General features: G+C 39.6%; 1 protein-coding gene across 4 annotated transcripts in view; it reads left to right on the top strand.

The window, feature by feature from the left end:
* The window catches only part of kiaa0825 (KIAA0825 ortholog), a 117,738-nt gene extending 99,108 nt beyond the window's left edge, over positions 1-18,630 (top strand). For 3 of the 4 annotated variants that reach the window (XM_086313993.1, XM_086313992.1, XM_086313994.1), the window contains exon 23: positions 17,664-18,630. In XM_086313993.1, the coding sequence (XP_086170119.1) occupies positions 17,664-17,853 (190 nt within the window). In that variant the 3' untranslated portion in view covers positions 17,854-18,630. Of the gene's footprint in view, positions 1-1,144; positions 1,234-17,663 lie in introns of those variants that run through there. The other variant, XM_086313995.1, reaches the window with a different exon arrangement.
* Positions 18,631-18,847: the final 217 nt, after the last annotated feature.

Raw genomic sequence — 18,847 nt, forward strand, 5'->3', positions numbered from 1 at the left:
ACAAATGCTGTAAAGCCTCCACTGGGATGTGGGATGAATAGCAAAGCTATTTGTCTAGTATCTACTCATCCTCTCTCTCTCTCTCTCTCTCTCTCTCCCTTTCTCTCTTTCCATCTGCCTGTCTTTTTTCTTTCTCTTTTAAACACGTGCAGTTTGTTCTTCCCCTCGTAATCTTTTTTTTTTTCACCTACCATCGTCATACCCAACTACTACATGCTCACCAACCGCCTGTTCCACCCTTCTTCCACCCCCTCCAGGCTAGGACACACCATAGAAGGGTCTGCTGAAGACAGGGCCCATTGACAGGCTAGAGTGGCAGTAACTTATTGTCTATTGATGGAGTGTGACAAATCATGTGGGAACGCAGGGGTGCATGGCAGTGAGAGCCGGGGTGTTGAGTACGTGAGCGTGCCTGCATGTGTACTTCATTTCAGATGTGTGTGTGTACCCGCATGTGCTTAGGCGTTTTTGTGTCTATGGCTCCGTGTGTGTTTGTGCGTAACGTCTTAGTGTGGGGCAGGCGGGCATAGCCGGGACCCTTCACAGCTCATTTAGCCCAAATGGGGCCACCTGGGTGGTGAGGGAGCTCAGCAGGGCGGCCCTGGCTTCTGGAGCCCCGCTGACAGCCCCCAAATATAGGGGCTTCGTCGGCCTATTAATCAACACAGCCACTCTGACAAATCACCACAACTGTGACCTAATGAGAGGGGAGACTGGAATGAGGAAAAGTAAAGAGGTTGAGACATGATGGAGGAGGTGGAGGGGGCACCACCAGGAATACATGCACAAAGGTAGAGAGGCTCTGAGCATGGAGGCTAAAATGTGACAGAGAAAGTGGAGAGTTAATGAAAAGGAAATGAAAGAAGGAGTAGGTTGATATTACGACTCTATGCACAGGCCATGGGGTAAGTTATGAGGTAATAAGGGTAGAATACTAACACAGTTGTCATCCGTGGCTGATCTTCAGCTTCAGCTCTCCAGCCATACCCACAAGAAACCAGCTGATTCGTTATGAAAGCCCAAATCATGCACTTCAAAATGTAGCAGAGTGGATTAGCAAGCACCCCCTCAGCTCCACCAATTCTCTGTCGCTGGAAAACAAATTAGGCCTCGAATGCTTCCTAGACACTTTTTTCCTTTGCAGATGCTTCAGAGCAAATTAGAGGTGAGAAGAAGACGTTTGATTTTGAAAGCAAACAACATTGATGTATGTCTTCTTCTCCGGTTCCCACCCTGAGGTGAGCTAGCATCTAATCTCTCCACTACCAATCTCAGGTCCAAATCACATTAGCCGGGATCAGAGGTGAAACTGGAGCTTTTCAACAGCAGCCTGTTCTCACTAATGAACCCCCATGGCCATCCACTGCATATTACAGCCACACTGAGTGAGGGGGAGAAAGTTTTGCAATAATCATTATGTAATTGCACAATGCCTCGGTTTCCATTGCCCTGACATTTCGAAAGCTCGATAGCAATATCTTTATGCTTTTCTGTAGGGAATATGTTTGAAATGGCTGAAGTGTATATGATTGATGGTTTTCTGAGGCTAAACAATCTACTTATTGTAATTATATAGTGCAGTGTCTGTCTGTAGTTTATACTATACAATATTACTTTATTTGCAATGAATTTTTGTGCCGTGGTCCCAGAATGACTCGGCTGACATTGGTTGCATTGCTTCAAGTGACCCAGCAGTTAAATCACTCAATGGAGGAAATAGAAAGAGAGAAACACCGCTCACCTACAGGCAACACCAACATCACTGTGCACACACACACACACACACACACACACACACACACACACACACACCATACTTCTTCTTCCTTTCTCTCACATTGTAGAAAATCCATGTCAAACCTACATTAAGGACTAAGCTTAACCTTTTTCCTTTTTTTCTGTTCATTAATATGCTGCCTGACACTGAACACTTAAGTGAATATTCAAAAGCAGCACCCTCTTATTGACTTGTATCTGTCTGTTGTGCTGTCCAGCTATGGGATCTATGTGATATACTAAGCCTCAACCTGTCTGATCCATTGACTGGCCCAGGATGGAAGGGCTGTAGAAAGAATGCACAACTGCATGCTCCTCCCATCCATTACCTAGGTTTGTTGTGTTACTGCTACTACTGTTAAGTCTGTAGAACAGATAGAGCCATCTTGTTAGGTATGGACATACCATTTGCTCTCAGTTCACCTCTTTTAAGGTGTTATAAATTGTGTGTAAATACTTTTTTTCTGCTAGAGGTGACTAGATAAGGAACTTTTCCAATTGATAAGGTCCATTAGTTGTGTATTGTATGTGTTTTTTTCTTTTCTAAAGAAATAACAAGATTAGATGCCACTTAAGTGTGTCGCTTAATTATAGATGTTTAAATTTAATTGTATAGAAACCAATGTATGCAGTTTATAACAGCATTTCTAGTCTGTGCTAGCTTGCACGGGCTGTTTCTAGGTGGATCTAAACACATTAAATGCCACAATGAAAAACTGGAGATTTGCTTTCTGCTTTTAAATCAGTAATAGCTGGAGCTTGTACTTGTTTTCATAACTGGCGGATGGTGTTTCAGATGTTTCCTTTGTTTGCTTTTTTAAATTACTGCTTTATTTGTTATACTTAGTTGAAAGATAAATATGCTTATGAATCAAAATCCACTGATTATAAGGATTACATCTGTTTTCTGATCGAGAGTGCTGCTGGACAATCACTGTACCACCACCCTCAGCAGCTGCAGCTATGTAATGCACAATGCTCATTGAATGCAAATGTATGAATGTATGGTGAAATGTGTACTCTCGCACTAACTTCTTAACTTTATTTACTGCCTGTCTGGTATTTTTACTTGTCTCTTGTTTGACTCTATATTAATATTGCCCTAAATAACATTATCTAATGTTAGCTAATGTTATCTTTGATCAAAACATTCATAACAAAAACAAGTATAACTGCAAGTAGCAATTTGGGGTCCAAGCAGTTAATTCACCATAATAACTCGCTGGGATCATGTTTGCACTGATAGGAAACACACAGTTTTTGGTTATTACTTCGAATGTAAGTGGTTAATAATATATTGGTCAACCTTAGAAAGTGCTGCTGAGTCCGTATGCTGTTGCCAGAAAAACAGGAAGTTGCAATATGATTTCCCTTGCTAACCAGGTCTTTAAAAAGATAAAATTGATAAAAATCCAACATGGCAGTTGTGTGAATTATATAGTCAGTGGGCCGACATGAAAAGCTTGCATTGGAAAAGCCCATGTTACCAGACATGAGAATTATTTGTTTAAGACAAACAAATCATCAGCCAAGACACATTTTATACTCTCTAGCTGTCAAAGACGCAACATTTTGTTCCAAATGAAGTCATAGTACTAACTTGGCTTGTGAACCCATTGACAAATATAAGTAAAATGCACAGTAAACAAATAAAAAATTGTGCATGTTGCTGAAAATTACTACAAATTGGCTTGAAAGGTTCTGACCCACTGCCCCAATAGCCTTAATCTAACAAAGAGCCTCATATAAGAATATTTCAGAAATAGGTAAATCCTTTTTTTTTTTTTTTCAAAAGTAGCATACAACAAATGATTCTTAGGGTCAGTTGTGTTCACAATCAGTTTTATTTTGAAAGGGAAATCTGGACATTCACTGGACAGTTATCTTTTATCAATTGGGCTCAATTGGACCTTGCATAGACTTTGTTATAAGGGGCTGGCAAGGTTCAAGGTCTGATCTGACTGATTCAAACATTTGTGTTTTCATCCACAGGGCTCAGTGCTGCAGAGCGCATGTGAATACGGCTTAAATTGTGGGGAACATTGCTGGAGACAGAACTTTTATCTGCATTTATGACAAAAGAGAAACAGCAGCTGATGTTGTTAACATATGGTGTTATTGAAGGCCACTTTCATAAAGTAACATGCATATCAGTGCCTTTCCACCTCCCTTTATGACACTTACTGTGGCACTGATGTGCTTAGTGTTTTTTTTTTTTAGTGCACATTAGATCTTTAAATAACATTGGACTGTGTAATACGTGTCAATAACATAAACTTCTAAATATGATACAGGAAAAGGGTTTTTTAAAAAGTACTAATCAACATGTCATGCTTGTGTTCTACCTTTTTTGTTGGATGTGTGCCTTCAACCAGATCATGAGCGATGATGTTACCCTGCTCTTTTCATAGAATTTGACAATGTTTGTATTTTGTTTGTAAGAAAAGCAACACTGCCAGAGGGCTGTGTGTATGTATGCTCTCCTGAGCTGACAATAGACCTTTACAGCATCAAATCCCTACAAGGTGAGGAACAACTTAAAAACGTCTTTATCTCTTTCACACTGCTGTTGGCAGCAAGAAAGAGAAAGAAAAAACCGAGAGAGGGAGCATTATAATTTTATTATAAGGATAGACGGGGTAAAATAGAGCACATGCGATAAGGATCTGGAGATTAGGATGGAACCGAACAATAAATTATGCAAAGTGTTTGAAAAACATAGAGCTGTAATTAAGTGGCATTTGATTTTAAATGAGGTGACAGCGAGGATTTATTTATCTCTTTAACCCCCTAAAACTGCCATTAGCATGGTGGAAAATGAACTGTTTGAAATGGTAAGAGAACAAGGCCCTGATCTGATAGACAATGGCAGAGCACCCCCAGCCAAAGACTAATACGTACACACACACACACACACACACACACACACACACACACACACACACACACACACACACACACACACACACACCATAGGAAAGTGAGATCAGTGTTTGCCTGGACTAATCGGTTCATTGCAGGCCCAGTGAAACCACAGGAGTCCATATCTAATAATGTCATTATGAATGCAGCCTGGATACCTGTATTTACAGTATGGCCTTTAGTGAGAATTTACACCTACACCTAATTTCCCCACACTTAAAAGCAAAGGTATCATATTTGCTGACACAAGGACGTGGGATGATTTATTTTGTGCTTTTTCAGTTGTTTCTCAGAATAACCTGTTCCCTGGTAAAAAATTCACTAAATCTTACACTTAGACTGTTTATACAGTCAAAAAAAGGAAAGTACACTTTTACTACTTAAAATTAAGATTAAAATTAAGAGTGTAAGTAGCAGATAAGTGTTGGTGCACTTGATTAATTGATCATCAATAAGTGTGACCACTTCTATAAAAGCAGAGGTTTTGGCAGTTTGCAGGTATGTGCTAACACAATGGCATATTCTTCCCAGGAATGGATGTCCCAGGAAATTTCCCAGTAAAGGTCAGACCTTGTAGTGCCCAGAGAAATTGCAAAAAAAACCAAACCCCAAGCACTACTTATCAGACATACATCTAAGGTCATGACAGTGCACATAGAAAAAAAAAACTGAACAAGTGTGGCAAGTTTGGAAGCCTCTTCTCTCTAAAAAGAACATGGCAGCACAGTTTAGCTTTGCAAAGGTGCATCTAAACAAACCAAAAGACTTCTGGGACAACATGCTTTGGACAGACGAGACCAGAGTGGAGATGTTTGATGGAGAATATCAGCACAAATACCTCATACTAACTGTCATGCGAGGTGACGGAGGGGTGATGAGTTTGTTTGCAGCCAAAGAACCTGGGCATCTTATAAGCATAGGGCTGACCATGAACTCCTCTGTATATTAGCATATTTCAGAATCAGTGTGATTCAGCTTGGCTGAAACTTGGTTGTGCAACAGCAACAATGAACCCAAGAAAGAGCACCAGAAAATCTACAACAGAATGGGTATAAAAAAAAAGCTGCAATGGTCCAGTTAAAGTCCAGACCTAAACCGGATTGAAAGGTAGCAGAAGCTTAAGAGTGTTGCGCATAAATGGATGCCTCCAAACTTGAATGAACTGAAGCAACATTGTAAACAGAACCGGGCCAAAATTCCTCCACAACAGTGTGAGAGACTGATAAAGTCATACAAAAAACAACTACTGCATAGAGTCCTGTGAAAAGGTTCTTTTTCACATTAAGCAGAGGGTGGCTCCTGCTGTTTCAAAAAGAAGCTCAATTATGGAAGTCTACATTATCTATGATCTCAGTGGTTTCACTAGTTTATGTCTTACTGATTTTATAAATGATCGTCCCTATTTAATCAAAAGACGATAAACCTATTTTTAAAGTCTACTTTAGGGTGTTACAATATGAGTATGCGATGACTTCTGGTCTCTGGTCACATCCACCCTTCACTCATCTTGTCTAGTTTCAAAACACAAAGACATTTTTATTTAACCTTCATTTATACAGGTAGTCCCATTGAGACGCAATGACTCCATGAAATATTGATCTCTCTATATAGAAATGATATATCATTGCATGAAAAAAAATAAATGTGAAGTAACACTGACGGGTTTTGGTGTTCTTCAGTACATTTTTAAAAGGCTCAGTTAGAGGCTCGACTATGAATAGGTAACATTTTTAGGTACCTTTGTTATATTGTATCTCCTTTATTATCCTTGAAGTTGTACTTGATTCTAATGTGCTTCCAGAAACTTTTGTTTTATTCCAGTGTTTCTTCCTTTTGTGTGACTCGGTGTCTCACCATTAAATCACTTATACTAACAACTCAACAGCCATGACACAGTCTTTCAACAGTAGAATATGCTGAAATGTGCAATTCACATATGGCTGTAAAAATTATGTATGTATGTATGTATGTATGTATTGCTGGGTTTGAACAGAAGTTTTGCCACATCAGTGTTTGAGAACAAGGCCTTTATATGTAAGCAAGCTGCAGTTTCACAACCCTCAACGCTCCTTTGTAGATTTTGCAGTTCATATATGCAAAAGTGACAGCGTATTGAATAAGTAATATAGTGTTTCCTGGTAACACACTGGGGTGAAAAAACAACAGACAACATTTTCTTTTCTTTCCTCTGTAGACTGTTCAGTGGGGGCTTCAGTGTGACTGAATGCTAGATTTCTGTGTTTGTGCCTGCGTGTGAAGAGGGTAAAAACTACTGACTTTTTATCTGAATCATCTTCTGTTCATTAATTTATGGGTCATATTTTATGCATTTGGTGATGAGGTTTAACGGAGCAGACCCAAATCCAGACTCGTGACACTGAAGCAGATTGCGTGCTTTGATAATTACTCTTGAACGGAATCAAAGAGTGTGCAGATTTTGTTGTGACAGAGAAGTTTGGACTGGAGCACCAAAGGTTCAAGTGGACTGTAGAGAAAGACTGATGGTGCCAGTAAGAGTGGCGTGTTTGTTGTGGTGGGCTGCATGGCAAGGCAGAGAATGGAGGACATTGTGATTCTTTGTATGCAACAGGTGCACTAAGACTGAAACGAATGAACTTGTTACATGATTTTCCAGGGGAATAGACACTGAATGTAACTATTAAGAACTTTAAAAGACAATAATCATGGAAAGCAGCTAAGAGGAGTCTGGAGCTGACATCTGCACAGGCATGTGCTAGAACTTTTGCATGGTGTTTTACCATTATCGTAATCCACATTTTCTTTTTGGATTTCTTTTTGACTGTTGTTGTTGTCACATTAGTTAAGTGTGCATTGATTTGTGTGTGCTGTGTGTTATCAAATGCCTATCTTTGTCTATCATCCTTCTACTTGTCATTTTTTTTAATCTCCCTGATCATGTTTACATCATGTCTCGCTTTGCCTCATTAAAGCAGACACATTTTTGATCCAAGAGACACATTGACACCATGGAGCTGTTAACAGGTACCTGCATATCTGTCACGCTGAATGGATGCCTCACTGACCTACCATATGACTTTGTCTCCCTTTGTTTCGGCAGTGACATGCAAGAGGATAGGATGTGGCCATGAGGTGTATGAGGCAGATATGCATAGGCTGTCTTTAATCCATTTACTCACAACTCTTAACAATGTGAAATTACGATCAAGTAAAAAGGGAGCGCTGTATTTGGAGTCAGTTTTCAGTTCATCGTTGAAATAATACCCCATGTGGTGGGAAGTTTGTGAAGCTGTGTCAGAAAGTCAGACACATGACATCGGCGAAAGGAGCCCAGGTGGTTGGCTTCCCTAATGAAGGGCCTTGCTGTAATGATTTACTGTGGCAAGTATGAGAGGTCACACACACACACACACACACACACACACACACACACACACACACACACACACACAAAGGCATATACACATGCTCACACTTCTCAGTGTTACAACTTCCTCTGGGGTGCTGTTTAAGTGAAAGGTGCCAGCCTGCTCAGCCAAGCTCCTAACAAGAGCCAAACAGTTGGGAGACTAAGGAGGAAGAAAAGGAGTTAGAGGCAAGGTACTGTTAAAAAAAGGAAAAGGTGTGGGTCAGAATGGAAAGACCCAAGAGGAGCAAAGAGCTGTCAACCTTCTGGGACACATGCAGAGCTCAGTGTCTGTGTGAAGCAGTCAGCTAGTGGTTGCACCAGAGATGGGACCAAGTCATTGTTTTGCAAGTCTCGAGTAAGTCTCAAGTCTTTATCCTCAAGTCTCAAGTCAAGTCTCAAGTAATGTCAGGCAAGTCAGAGTCGAGTCTCAAGTCACTGGTGTAAAAGTCCAAGTAAAGTCACAAGTCTGAAATTTTGAATTTCAAGTCCTTTCGAGTCTTTAAAAAAAAAATGAAAAAATAATGTTGCAGTTATGCTAAATGTAAATATTAGACCATGTAATTTTTAAATCTGTGTTTTTCTCAACACATGACAAAATAGTGAACTTAGAAAATATACACAAATTGTGAAATTGCACCTCTTTAAAATGCAGCTCAATTAAACCTAGCTCCAAGAATAATTTTCACCGACAGTTCTGAGATAAGCTGCATGTTATTCTTGGATGCGGTTGTAGGACCGGCTTTATTAAAATCGCATGACAAAAATATCATACACATTAAAAAAAACTGCATCACCAACGTAGCCTGGACAACATTTGCTAGTTAGATGAAGTCAGCTATCTCATTGTAGCATATTTATATGCATATTTATAATCATACGGTTCTTGGAGTGAGTGCATACACTCATGAAGTTTAGTAACTTCCGGTCACTGCAACAAGCCCAGGTACAGTTTACCGACGGATGGGTGCAGGACCTTGAAATGCACCGTGTAGAACGAAAGACCATCGTACGTATCATAAGTTTACCAGTCTCACAAATCGTCGTCATAAATACACATTCGTTAACCGTTTATTAATAGGACCTTTGAGCTCAACAATAATTAATTAGTAGTGGAAATAATTTCTGGTAGCATCACAGAAATGTAGCAGTGACAACAATATTGTATGCTGTAATCGTACTGGGCAATTAGTGATACAAAAAACCTGTTTTATCCTGTGAATAAAAGTATATGTTTTTGTCAATGTACCATAATAACAGAAGCGAAACGCAATATTGTGTCAGGACAATTCACTATTTATGCACAATAAACAAAGGAGCATAGCGCGACAATTTCTGTTCAGCGCCAGACTTGCTTGTAACCTATATCACCAATTATGTTATGAAAATGACGCATTAACTACAACAGCAGACTGACCTTCGTGTAAATGCTTGGAGCAGACTAACCTGTGAGCTGGAGGGTTCTGGGACGTTATATTTGGTCTTTGAATGGCTGCAATCCAGGCCATCCGTCGCGTCTTTGTTACTTCGGAAACATGGCTCGAACAATTTCTCTTCAACGACGTAATCCGATAACAACCGATCTCTTTACCCGTCGGCTTCCCGTGGCTGTCATGCGACCGGCTATTGCAGTTAATAATACAACAGCTTCTTGACATTTTTGTGTTTCTTTTTATCGCTGTGTGACTGAGTTCAATTGAAAGCCTGCGTGCGCTAGTACCTCTTGCCACGAGTTCCCAGAATCCTTTGCGGTTCTACCCGTGAATGACGTCACATTTTCAATCTCTATATAATATGCATGTTAAATTTTATATTTGGGGTGAAATATCAAGTCTTTTCAAGTAAACCGGTTCAAGTCCAATTCAAGTCCCAAGTCATTGGTGTAAAAGTCCAAGTCAAGTCACAAGTCTTACAACATTTTTTCAAGTCAAGTCTAAAGTCATAAAATTAATGACTCGAGTCCAAGTCATGTGACTCGAGTCCACACCTCTGGGTTGCACTGACCAGCAGACACTTGTGTAGACTTGGCTGGTGCTTGCTTATTTGCTGTTGTCCTTGCTGTATATAATAATGCATTTGCAAGGAGCAAGAATTCTAACTTGGACATCACTCCGCAGAGCACAAACAAGGTCCCTCACCTTTTGTCTCCTGGAGCAAAATAGATCTTACCCACAGAGGCACAGTGAGCCTGTTTGAGGAAGGTACCAAACTGTACATTTAGACTAGCACTCACAGTCACAGTGTGGTGGACAAGCAGCCTAATGATGTCTGAAATACCAGAACAACTGCTATGATATGCTGTGATAATTGCTACCCTCCTGTCCGCAGTACAAATAACTGTGGAATCGGTAGGCAAACACATTAATATGGAAATGTCTACATTAATTTGGAGCATGGTCTAAATTATTCAGTAATTAAGCCACTGCAAATTTACTCAAACTTTCCCCTGGATAACTGGAGAGAACAGAGCTTGAAACTGCCATGCAGTGGGGATTTGAAATATGTGGTCACATGATGTATAGTCTTATTTCTCCAAATAATAAAGTGCTGTCTTGCAGGAACACAAAATAGGCCATTAAACACACACGCGGTGATGTATACACAACCCAAACCATAAGAATTATTTTACTAAACAAATATCGTTGGTCATTACTATACATTGTTCTTATAGCAAATACAGACGCCTCTGCCGCCACAATAATTGCCACCAGCACTGCACGTTTGAACTAAGTAACTTTCCTGTAATAGACACTTTTTTTTACAACTCAGCAGCACGCAAAAGCAGTTTAAAAAACATTTTCTTAATCATTGAACTGATATTGGGGAAATATGGAGGCCGCTCAGTTCAATCTGTTCGTTGAGTGTGAAACTGGAGCAGTTAGTTCAGTCTAACACAAACACCGAACACAGTAGGCAGTAGCTACCCTGAGTTTGTGCAAAGATAACAAAATCTGCCTGGAAGCAGCTCGAAAACTCATTAATAATCATTTCATATCTAATTTGTTTAACACAGAACTTAGATTTAAAAATAGAAAATTGTTGGGAAGATTTGTGTGGCTCGTCCCCCGAGGGCGAGTGAGATTCACCCCGAGTTCTTTCGGGCTCTGGAAGTTTTAAGGCTGATCTGGTTGATACGGCTTTGCTTTTTACAAATGGTCCTGTTACCTTCATCAACTTCAAGCTCACTTTAGGTTTCCAGGTGAATCTGAAGAGGTGGGGATGAGAATTAGCACCTCCCAATCTTAGGCTGTGGTTCTCAACAAAGTTTGATTGCCAACTCTAGGTTGGGGAATAGTGGCTTCCTCAAGTGGCAGAGTTCAAGTAACTTGTAGATACAAGTGAAAGATATGAGCTCTGGAAAGCTGTTTGGGTTGAACTCTAGAGATAGGGTCGCCCAGGTCATTTTGGAGAGGTATTATGTCTCTTGACTGTGTAAAAACACATCAAGGTCTCAGCAGAAGAAGTGGAGGAGATGGTTAGTGAAGGAGATCTGCGCAACCATGGATGGATGGATGCATGTATGCAAGCAGAACTCGTCAGAAAATATCATAAAATAAAAGTACTTGATCTCTTCTGCTCTATATTTAGAAACTTCAATTTGAGAAAAATACTTTTTTATGCTGATCTTATTTGTGTTTTGATTTGGAGCTGTAGACGATCGTGTGTTTGAAATGTCATATATGTGTGTTCCTGTATGTGTGTATCCATGCCCTTGAGTCTGGGTGTGTGTCTGTGCTTGTCATCTTGTGTGTGGATGAGGGCCTTCACAGATTTGCCCAAAGCCCTGTTGTCTGTGACCATCAAATGCAAGGTGTGTAGAGGGTGAAAGACACGGTTTGACATGCCGTGACTGTGTTTGAACTACATGTTCATATAGTCATACACGTATAAACACACACATTTAAAAATGTAAAAAAGTCTAAACATTAAAAAAAAGAAAGTTATTCAAATTTGAGTCATTCTCTCTTTTACTTTTAAATGTCTGAACTCAAAATTGTCCTCACAAGGCTAGAAAGTACACTAACTAAATTAAGTTGAGTTTTGAGTTAGATGAGATTTACAGGCCATCTTCCAAAGTATTATAATGTAAAGACTGTTTATATTTTTGGTCTGTATTATGTAGAGCGTCTGAAAAGTACAGTCTGCTATTTCGTGTTTACTTGGAAATGGATTCGTTTTGATATTTTTATTCTTTGGTATTTTTGTCCTTGTTGCATTAGTGAGCATCTTGTAGCTTTTGAATGGACATCACTTTGTATTGAGATGGATCTCAGGTAGGGTCTAATACTGAGTGGCATCACCGCACCATGCGGACATACTGTAGATCTGACACTAAGTTGATCTGACAATAGAATGGATCAGTGTAGTGGCTAGTAAGTCAGATGGTAGAGCATAATCCTTTCTGTCAAGTCTCTGTCTCGTCAATATTCAAATGCCGCCAGCTGTCCAATGGCTGTCAGTTACAATCTCCCTCTGGCTTATGGCCTAGCTAAGGCACATATCTAAATTGAATTGGATGTTTGCTTCTCAATGGAAATCGAGTCAAAGAAACGACCCCCCTGGCCTGTATTGTGAACTTGCCAGTTACACCCGCTGATCTAGTTTTCTTATGTACAACGTCCATTACCAACTACTAACATGTCTTTGTTGTTATACCTCTATGGCCTTGCTCTTAGTTTCCATACAGTGGCTGTTTGTCTTCTCTCAGGTTGTGTGTCCAGGAACAGTTTCATTGAATGTGATCTAAGGGAATAAAACACTCTAACACTTCTTGTCACCCCTTAGAAGTACTTTGTGTTCTCTTCCATAATGATGTGTTCCCATCCACTCTACTTCCCAAACACTGTCTTTGGAGCTACAAAAATGAAACCAGGTTCAAGAGAATAACATGAGATGACATGGACTTTACTTGGCTGCACTGGATCCAAATAAGTCGCACACTCTGTTGTATACATCCTTATGTGCTGTACATTTCATCCACTGACCTCACCTCTACCCCTAACCTTTGAAAACCTCGCCTTAAGTTCTGACATCAACAAGAAGTAGCAACTTAAATTTCGAAATCCTGTTCTGGTCAGGTAGATAGAAAGGTTCATCCATCTTTGCTGACTTCAGCTTACACTTGGCAGACGATTCACTCGCAGCTGCCTGGGAGCTTGATTTTTAGTTCTTTCTCAGGTTTTGAAACATCATTATTTCTAATTTTTCAAGAGACATTAGGTGAAGCTGAATCTTTTGTTGTGACTGCCAGAGTGTAGCTCATAACCTGACTACAAAGATCCAAAGAGAAGATATAACAGGTCAGCAGGATATTACAAGGATGGTACAAGTTTTCTGAAATGTTATGTTTACATATGCAAATCAGGTATTATCTATCTAACTTTGCACTCTGTCTGTTTTTTTAGAATAGAAATTAGAATATTAGATGAAAGTAGATTCAAAAGTCTTTTTCTGTTTTGTGGCTACATTAAAGGTTTTTACAGAGAGGATTTTGGATGTCTGTTTTTATCACTCCAGCATGCCAACAGCCAAAAAAAAGTCATTTTTTGCCATGTTTTTCACAATTAAACAATTCTATTAATGAGGCTTTGAATAATGTAGAAATAAACCCCTCAGAATACAGAAATAAATAAAAATAAAGAAACTGATATTTGTAAATTCTACTGGTTGTAGGGATTTGGGGTTCAGACGATGAGAGATTATAAAAAAAAAAAAGTATTTTTTTGACAAATAAAATTCACAAGTAACTAAAACAACAAACTAGATATTAGCATTAAAATGTGTAAGTTGGTTACTTACATTAAGAAATTTTTTTTGGTATTGCAAATTTTCATATTTGTTATGCTTAAATGTACAAATTGGTTCTCGTCTCGATAAAGATACTCTAATTTCTATAAATTTATAAAATAATTACCTAAATGAGTCCTAAATTCTGCATAGTTTCTTTCCACCAGTCTGCACGAAACCAAAATCTCAACATTAACCAAGGCTTCAAAACAGAACGAAAAAATAAAAGTGGTGTTTGCCTCTGATTTCTTCCCTAAAATGAATGCAGAGTTCACAAGAATAAAAATAAAAGAGGGAGAGAAATGAAGGACATTAACCATAGCCTCTCTCCCCATGTCTTTGTGTCTCTCTCTTGTTCAGTGCCTCTCTTCCTACTTCTGACACATGTCGCCCTGGCATGCATGGAAAGGCCTGACCTTTGGAAAGTTTAGCACTTTAAATATTTAGGCTTGGGTTATGATGGATCCTCCAGGCCCTGCAGCAATGTGCAAAGCCTCTGATTAGGGCTGCTGTCAGAGTCATTTAGCTGAGTATCTGGCTCTCGGTGGCGCTCTCTGTTTGACAGGCAAGCCTTTTAAACAAACAGAGGTCCCAGTGGCAAAGCAGACAGGGCACCCTGTGCAGCACAAACACCCAACGCTCTGAGAGAAACCACTCAGCCCGCTGACAGCTGCAAAAGAAACCACTGCCCACTGTCTGTTGTGATCTTTAAGGCACGCTGTCTTTTTGCTCACTCACTTTCTTTCAAATAGTCTGTACTTGTAGCCCTGCCTCTATTATCCTGTTGCTGATCATTTCTTCTTCCTTGCTTTTTTCCCCTCCGCTCTTTCCTCCACAGCGATATTTTTTTCCTGACAGTTTACATCTGTTTTTTGTTATCCGCTCTAGAAGGCAGAGCCTTGCTGGAGTCGAACATCAAAGTTTCATCTGCGTTGTGTTTTGAGTAAGATTTATTAAGTTGATCGCCTGATGATCTCTGGGAAAGGCTTATGCTCTTAATTTGTTGAACATCACTACTCATTATCAGCTGAAATTTAGAATAGATGCTTTCTGTCTTGTGCCTGCATCATCCCATGATTAGGACAGCTTACATCGATGTTCACATTGAAATATATCTGAGCCAGCCTTTTCATCTCACTCTGAGACAATCTCCCGTGGCATCAATCCTGTAAATATATGAGTCTTAATATGTGTGTCCTATTCTGTATTCAGAGGAAGAGCTAAGTCAGCAGCTCCAGTATTAATACATGAGAAATGAGCAGAGCCCATAAGAATTAAAGGGTAAGACTCCCCTTATTAAGATGTAAATTCCGGGGGAAAACTTGCCGAAATGAGGATACAGAGAAGTTACTGTCAACTTTAGCCTACTTATGCATTTCTAAGAGGAATTGTTGTGTTGTAGTTGAAATTAGATACACACAGCAAAGCACCTTGTGCGTTTTTTTTCACTCATTTTCAGCACAAGATCAACCCGCCTCAACTAATATCCAACCAATACTTTATGGAACAATTTACACTTTTGGCAACATTATCTAGTGACAGTTTACATGGCAACTAACATGGTAATGCCGTGCGTGTGTGTTTATGTGCATGCGGGTGTACGTGTGTTTTTCTTTCTTTTTTTTATACCTCTCTCTACCTCTGCTTCTCTCTCATTTCAAATTTGCACTTAACACCTTGCTGGGGAAAGGCTTCTCATTCATCAACAGTGTTTGTCCCAGTGACAAGCAGGGCGCCTCCTGCATATCAATATCAGCTAAGACAATGCTGAGCCTGTAACCTTCAGCTAAATGTCATTCTGCTTAATCCTATTTGAAAATTAAACATTGAAAAACCTTTAGCGTACCTTCCTGTCTTCCTTCCTCCCTCGCTCCCTCCTTTATTGGCTGCCATTCCTCCAGCTTTCCGTTTCCCCCCTCTCACTCCCGTGCTGCTTTTGTTTTGCACACTATGTGACATTTGCATTGTTTTGTTTGTGCGTTTGTATCTTATGAACGTTATTCGGTGGAGCTGATTTTAATTTGATGTCAGCGAAAAAAGAAAAAAAAATGCAGGGATAACTTACCCATTTGCTCTGTTTTCATATACGTTCCACTAGCCCTGCGAAGGCTGCAAAGAGAGATTGAGGGAAAAATTACATGGGAACAGAGGAATCCGTGACCAAAGTTGTACATGGAGGGACTACGCCGCTGTTGAGCGGAAATGTTTCTGCCAAAGCATATTTGCATAAACAGATCGTCTCCTTACAGACGGTAAATATTACGCTGACAGCGGCTGCAGCGTCTGAATTGTCCAGTCTGTACAACAGAGTCTGAAGCTTCATCATAGTGCACCCAGAGACTCATCTTTTGCTATCTATGTAATGAACATAGTATGTTTTACCCCCTCTTCTTCTTCACACGCATGCGCAGAGCACAGCTTTATATAGCATATGATATAGTTCACGTTTGATGATATCGTGAGAAATCGAAAAGACGGGAAGGATGAAAGGAGACTCTGAGATTGCAATGAAAATGCAATCATTTGCAGTTAGACAGATATTCTTGTTTGGATGGAGTGTGATGCGGCAGCTCAAAGGCAGCCCTTCAGCCAGCTCTCCATATGGATTTGATTGACCACAGTCACTCGTCAAGGGATTCAATTGAAATACTGCGAGTGAATTACAAAGTGACTGCCCTTGATGTCTTCATATTGAAGCGCTCCACTCTGTAGCTTGAAGAATTATAAAAATGCAATGAGGAGACATACTGTATAAGCAATAAAACAAAATCGAGAATAAACATGATACATCAAATAATCTCTCCCGCTAAAAATTAGTCACCCAAACAAGGAAGGTTTGGCAGATGTAATGCTAGCGCTTAGCCACAGTAAGAATCCAACTGACAGAAAGGGAATATATATGTATACTTGAGTATTTCTTACAGTGTCCTCTGAGTTTTCATTCTCTTTGTGTGGATACCCAAGAGTGTATGTTTACACGAGTGCAAAAGTGTATGTCTAACAGCGTGTCACAGTAGCAGAAAGTGCCGTGATACAGACCCACACAGCATGAAAAAAGAATGAGAAGAAGGCTCCCATGTGAGAAGCTAAAGCATGAAAGTGTGGTTTGTAGATCCTCGGTGGTGTGCAGCATGCACGCGAAATCAGCCGATTTGCAGCCATTGTCCAGACTTGCATAAAAATAAACAATTCAACAAACACTTGTTGAAAAGATGCTGAAGATGACTTTGTCAGATGTCTACACAAAGGTTGTTTTGCTTGAAATATACAAAAGGCACACTTTTATATCTAAATTTAGTTCAAGGGTGAAACTTTTAACACCACTGGAAACTCCATAGACGACCAACAGATTTGAAGCCATCAGACCTCATTCAGCAAAGTGAAACGATTCTCATGGAAAGCAATATTTGCATGCAGATATATGTAAATCATGTAAACATTTTTACAAATATAAGAAGAAAAAATCTAAACTTTAGCATTTCAAGCAAGCTTAACATCAGCTTAACATTTGTATCTCTAAATTGCTCAGTAGGTAAACCTAAATCGATCAATTGTTTATATTGGGTTGAATTCAAGCCTTTGTTACAGCCCCAAAACACCTCTCATTTTTCAATTTAGACTCAAAAGGGTGTTTAGATTTGTTTTTTAAAGGCCATCATCAGTCAGCCAGGTTGAGCTCAGAAAACAGTGTTCATGGTCCTCGGAGAGCACATTCAGCAGGTTTTAATGTTTGTTTGTTTTAACTTTGACAAGTATTAAAATGGCTGATGTTGTGCGCTTTGGTGCTCTTCAGGTGGGAGATGCAGGAGGGTGCACAGCTGGAAGATGGAGAGAAAGCGATGGTGGAGGAACTTGAGAAAGCTTTTTTGGGTTGCTGCTGCACCCCAGGACCACAGAACCCCCCTGAAGCTGATGAGACACCCGGAAAGCAGGCCCAGGGGAAAACACAACCATCTGCATCTGATGAAGGTTCTACCCCGTAACAGCCCACGCCGATGGATTTTTATTATTGTTTTTTTTTTTTTTTTTTATCACGTTGTAAAATATTTTTCTTGTAATATGCACTTGGAGCTCTCAAGGTATTACAGTGTGTATATATGTGGGGATGTGTGTTTGCACATTTGTAGGTGTAATTGGGTTTGCACATGTACTGAATTCTGCAAATTTGCATATGTGTGTGCATGAGAAAATGAGAGAGAGAGAGGGCAAGAAACAAAAAAGTGTGTGAGAGATGGTGCCTCCCTCTTTATACACATACCTCAGACAAACTCTCTGTGCTTTTCTGTGCTGCATCAGATGCATTTCATCTTTTTAGAGCACGCCGACAGAAATCAGTTCTGGGGAAATGGAGAGCCTGGATTTGTTTGCCTGGGACAAGATGGGACTGTGTGATCATTGTAGGTAGTTGAAGATTTTTTTTTTCCTTCCTTTTTTTTGAGACAGTGAGTGTAAAGACACTGATGTCAGCATACTTTCTCCTGGTTCCTGAAAGAAAACATCAATTTATTATGGTTGGGAAGCGAGATGTAGTATGTTTTGATAACAATGTGTCCTCCAAATCTGTCTATGAAATATCTGTCAGTATTTTCCCCATAAACTGCGTAACACAATTGTTCACTGTTTTTTTCCCATATCCATATTTTGTTACTTATGAGATGGAGACTGATTTTTTTAGAATTAAAAATGAAAACAAAGGCATAATCCTACCTCACCTGTGAATATTCTCCTTCTTTACATACAACCTGTATATAATATGTGATCTCTTTGAATCAGTGATTTATAATCTTTGTGATTATGATATTAGTATTATGTTTTGGAGTACATATGTGTCCCCAATTATACCTGATGTTCAAAAAAAGAGATTTATCAACTCAAATTCTGTTCTTTTTATCTATAAGAGTGCAATTTCAGCTCACAAAGACTGCTACACACCCCAGTGTCTTTGAAACAGGAGGAAACCATTTCCTGTTGCAAAAA

Source organism: Aulonocara sp. 'chitande type north' Nkhata Bay, linkage group LG12 (assembly GCF_057382095.1).
Source record: "Aulonocara sp. 'chitande type north' Nkhata Bay isolate Kocher_YH1m ecotype deep benthic linkage group LG12, A_spYH_male_GT1.1, whole genome shotgun sequence".
Classification (NCBI taxonomy): Eukaryota; Metazoa; Chordata; class Actinopteri; order Cichliformes; family Cichlidae; genus Aulonocara; species Aulonocara sp. 'chitande type north' Nkhata Bay.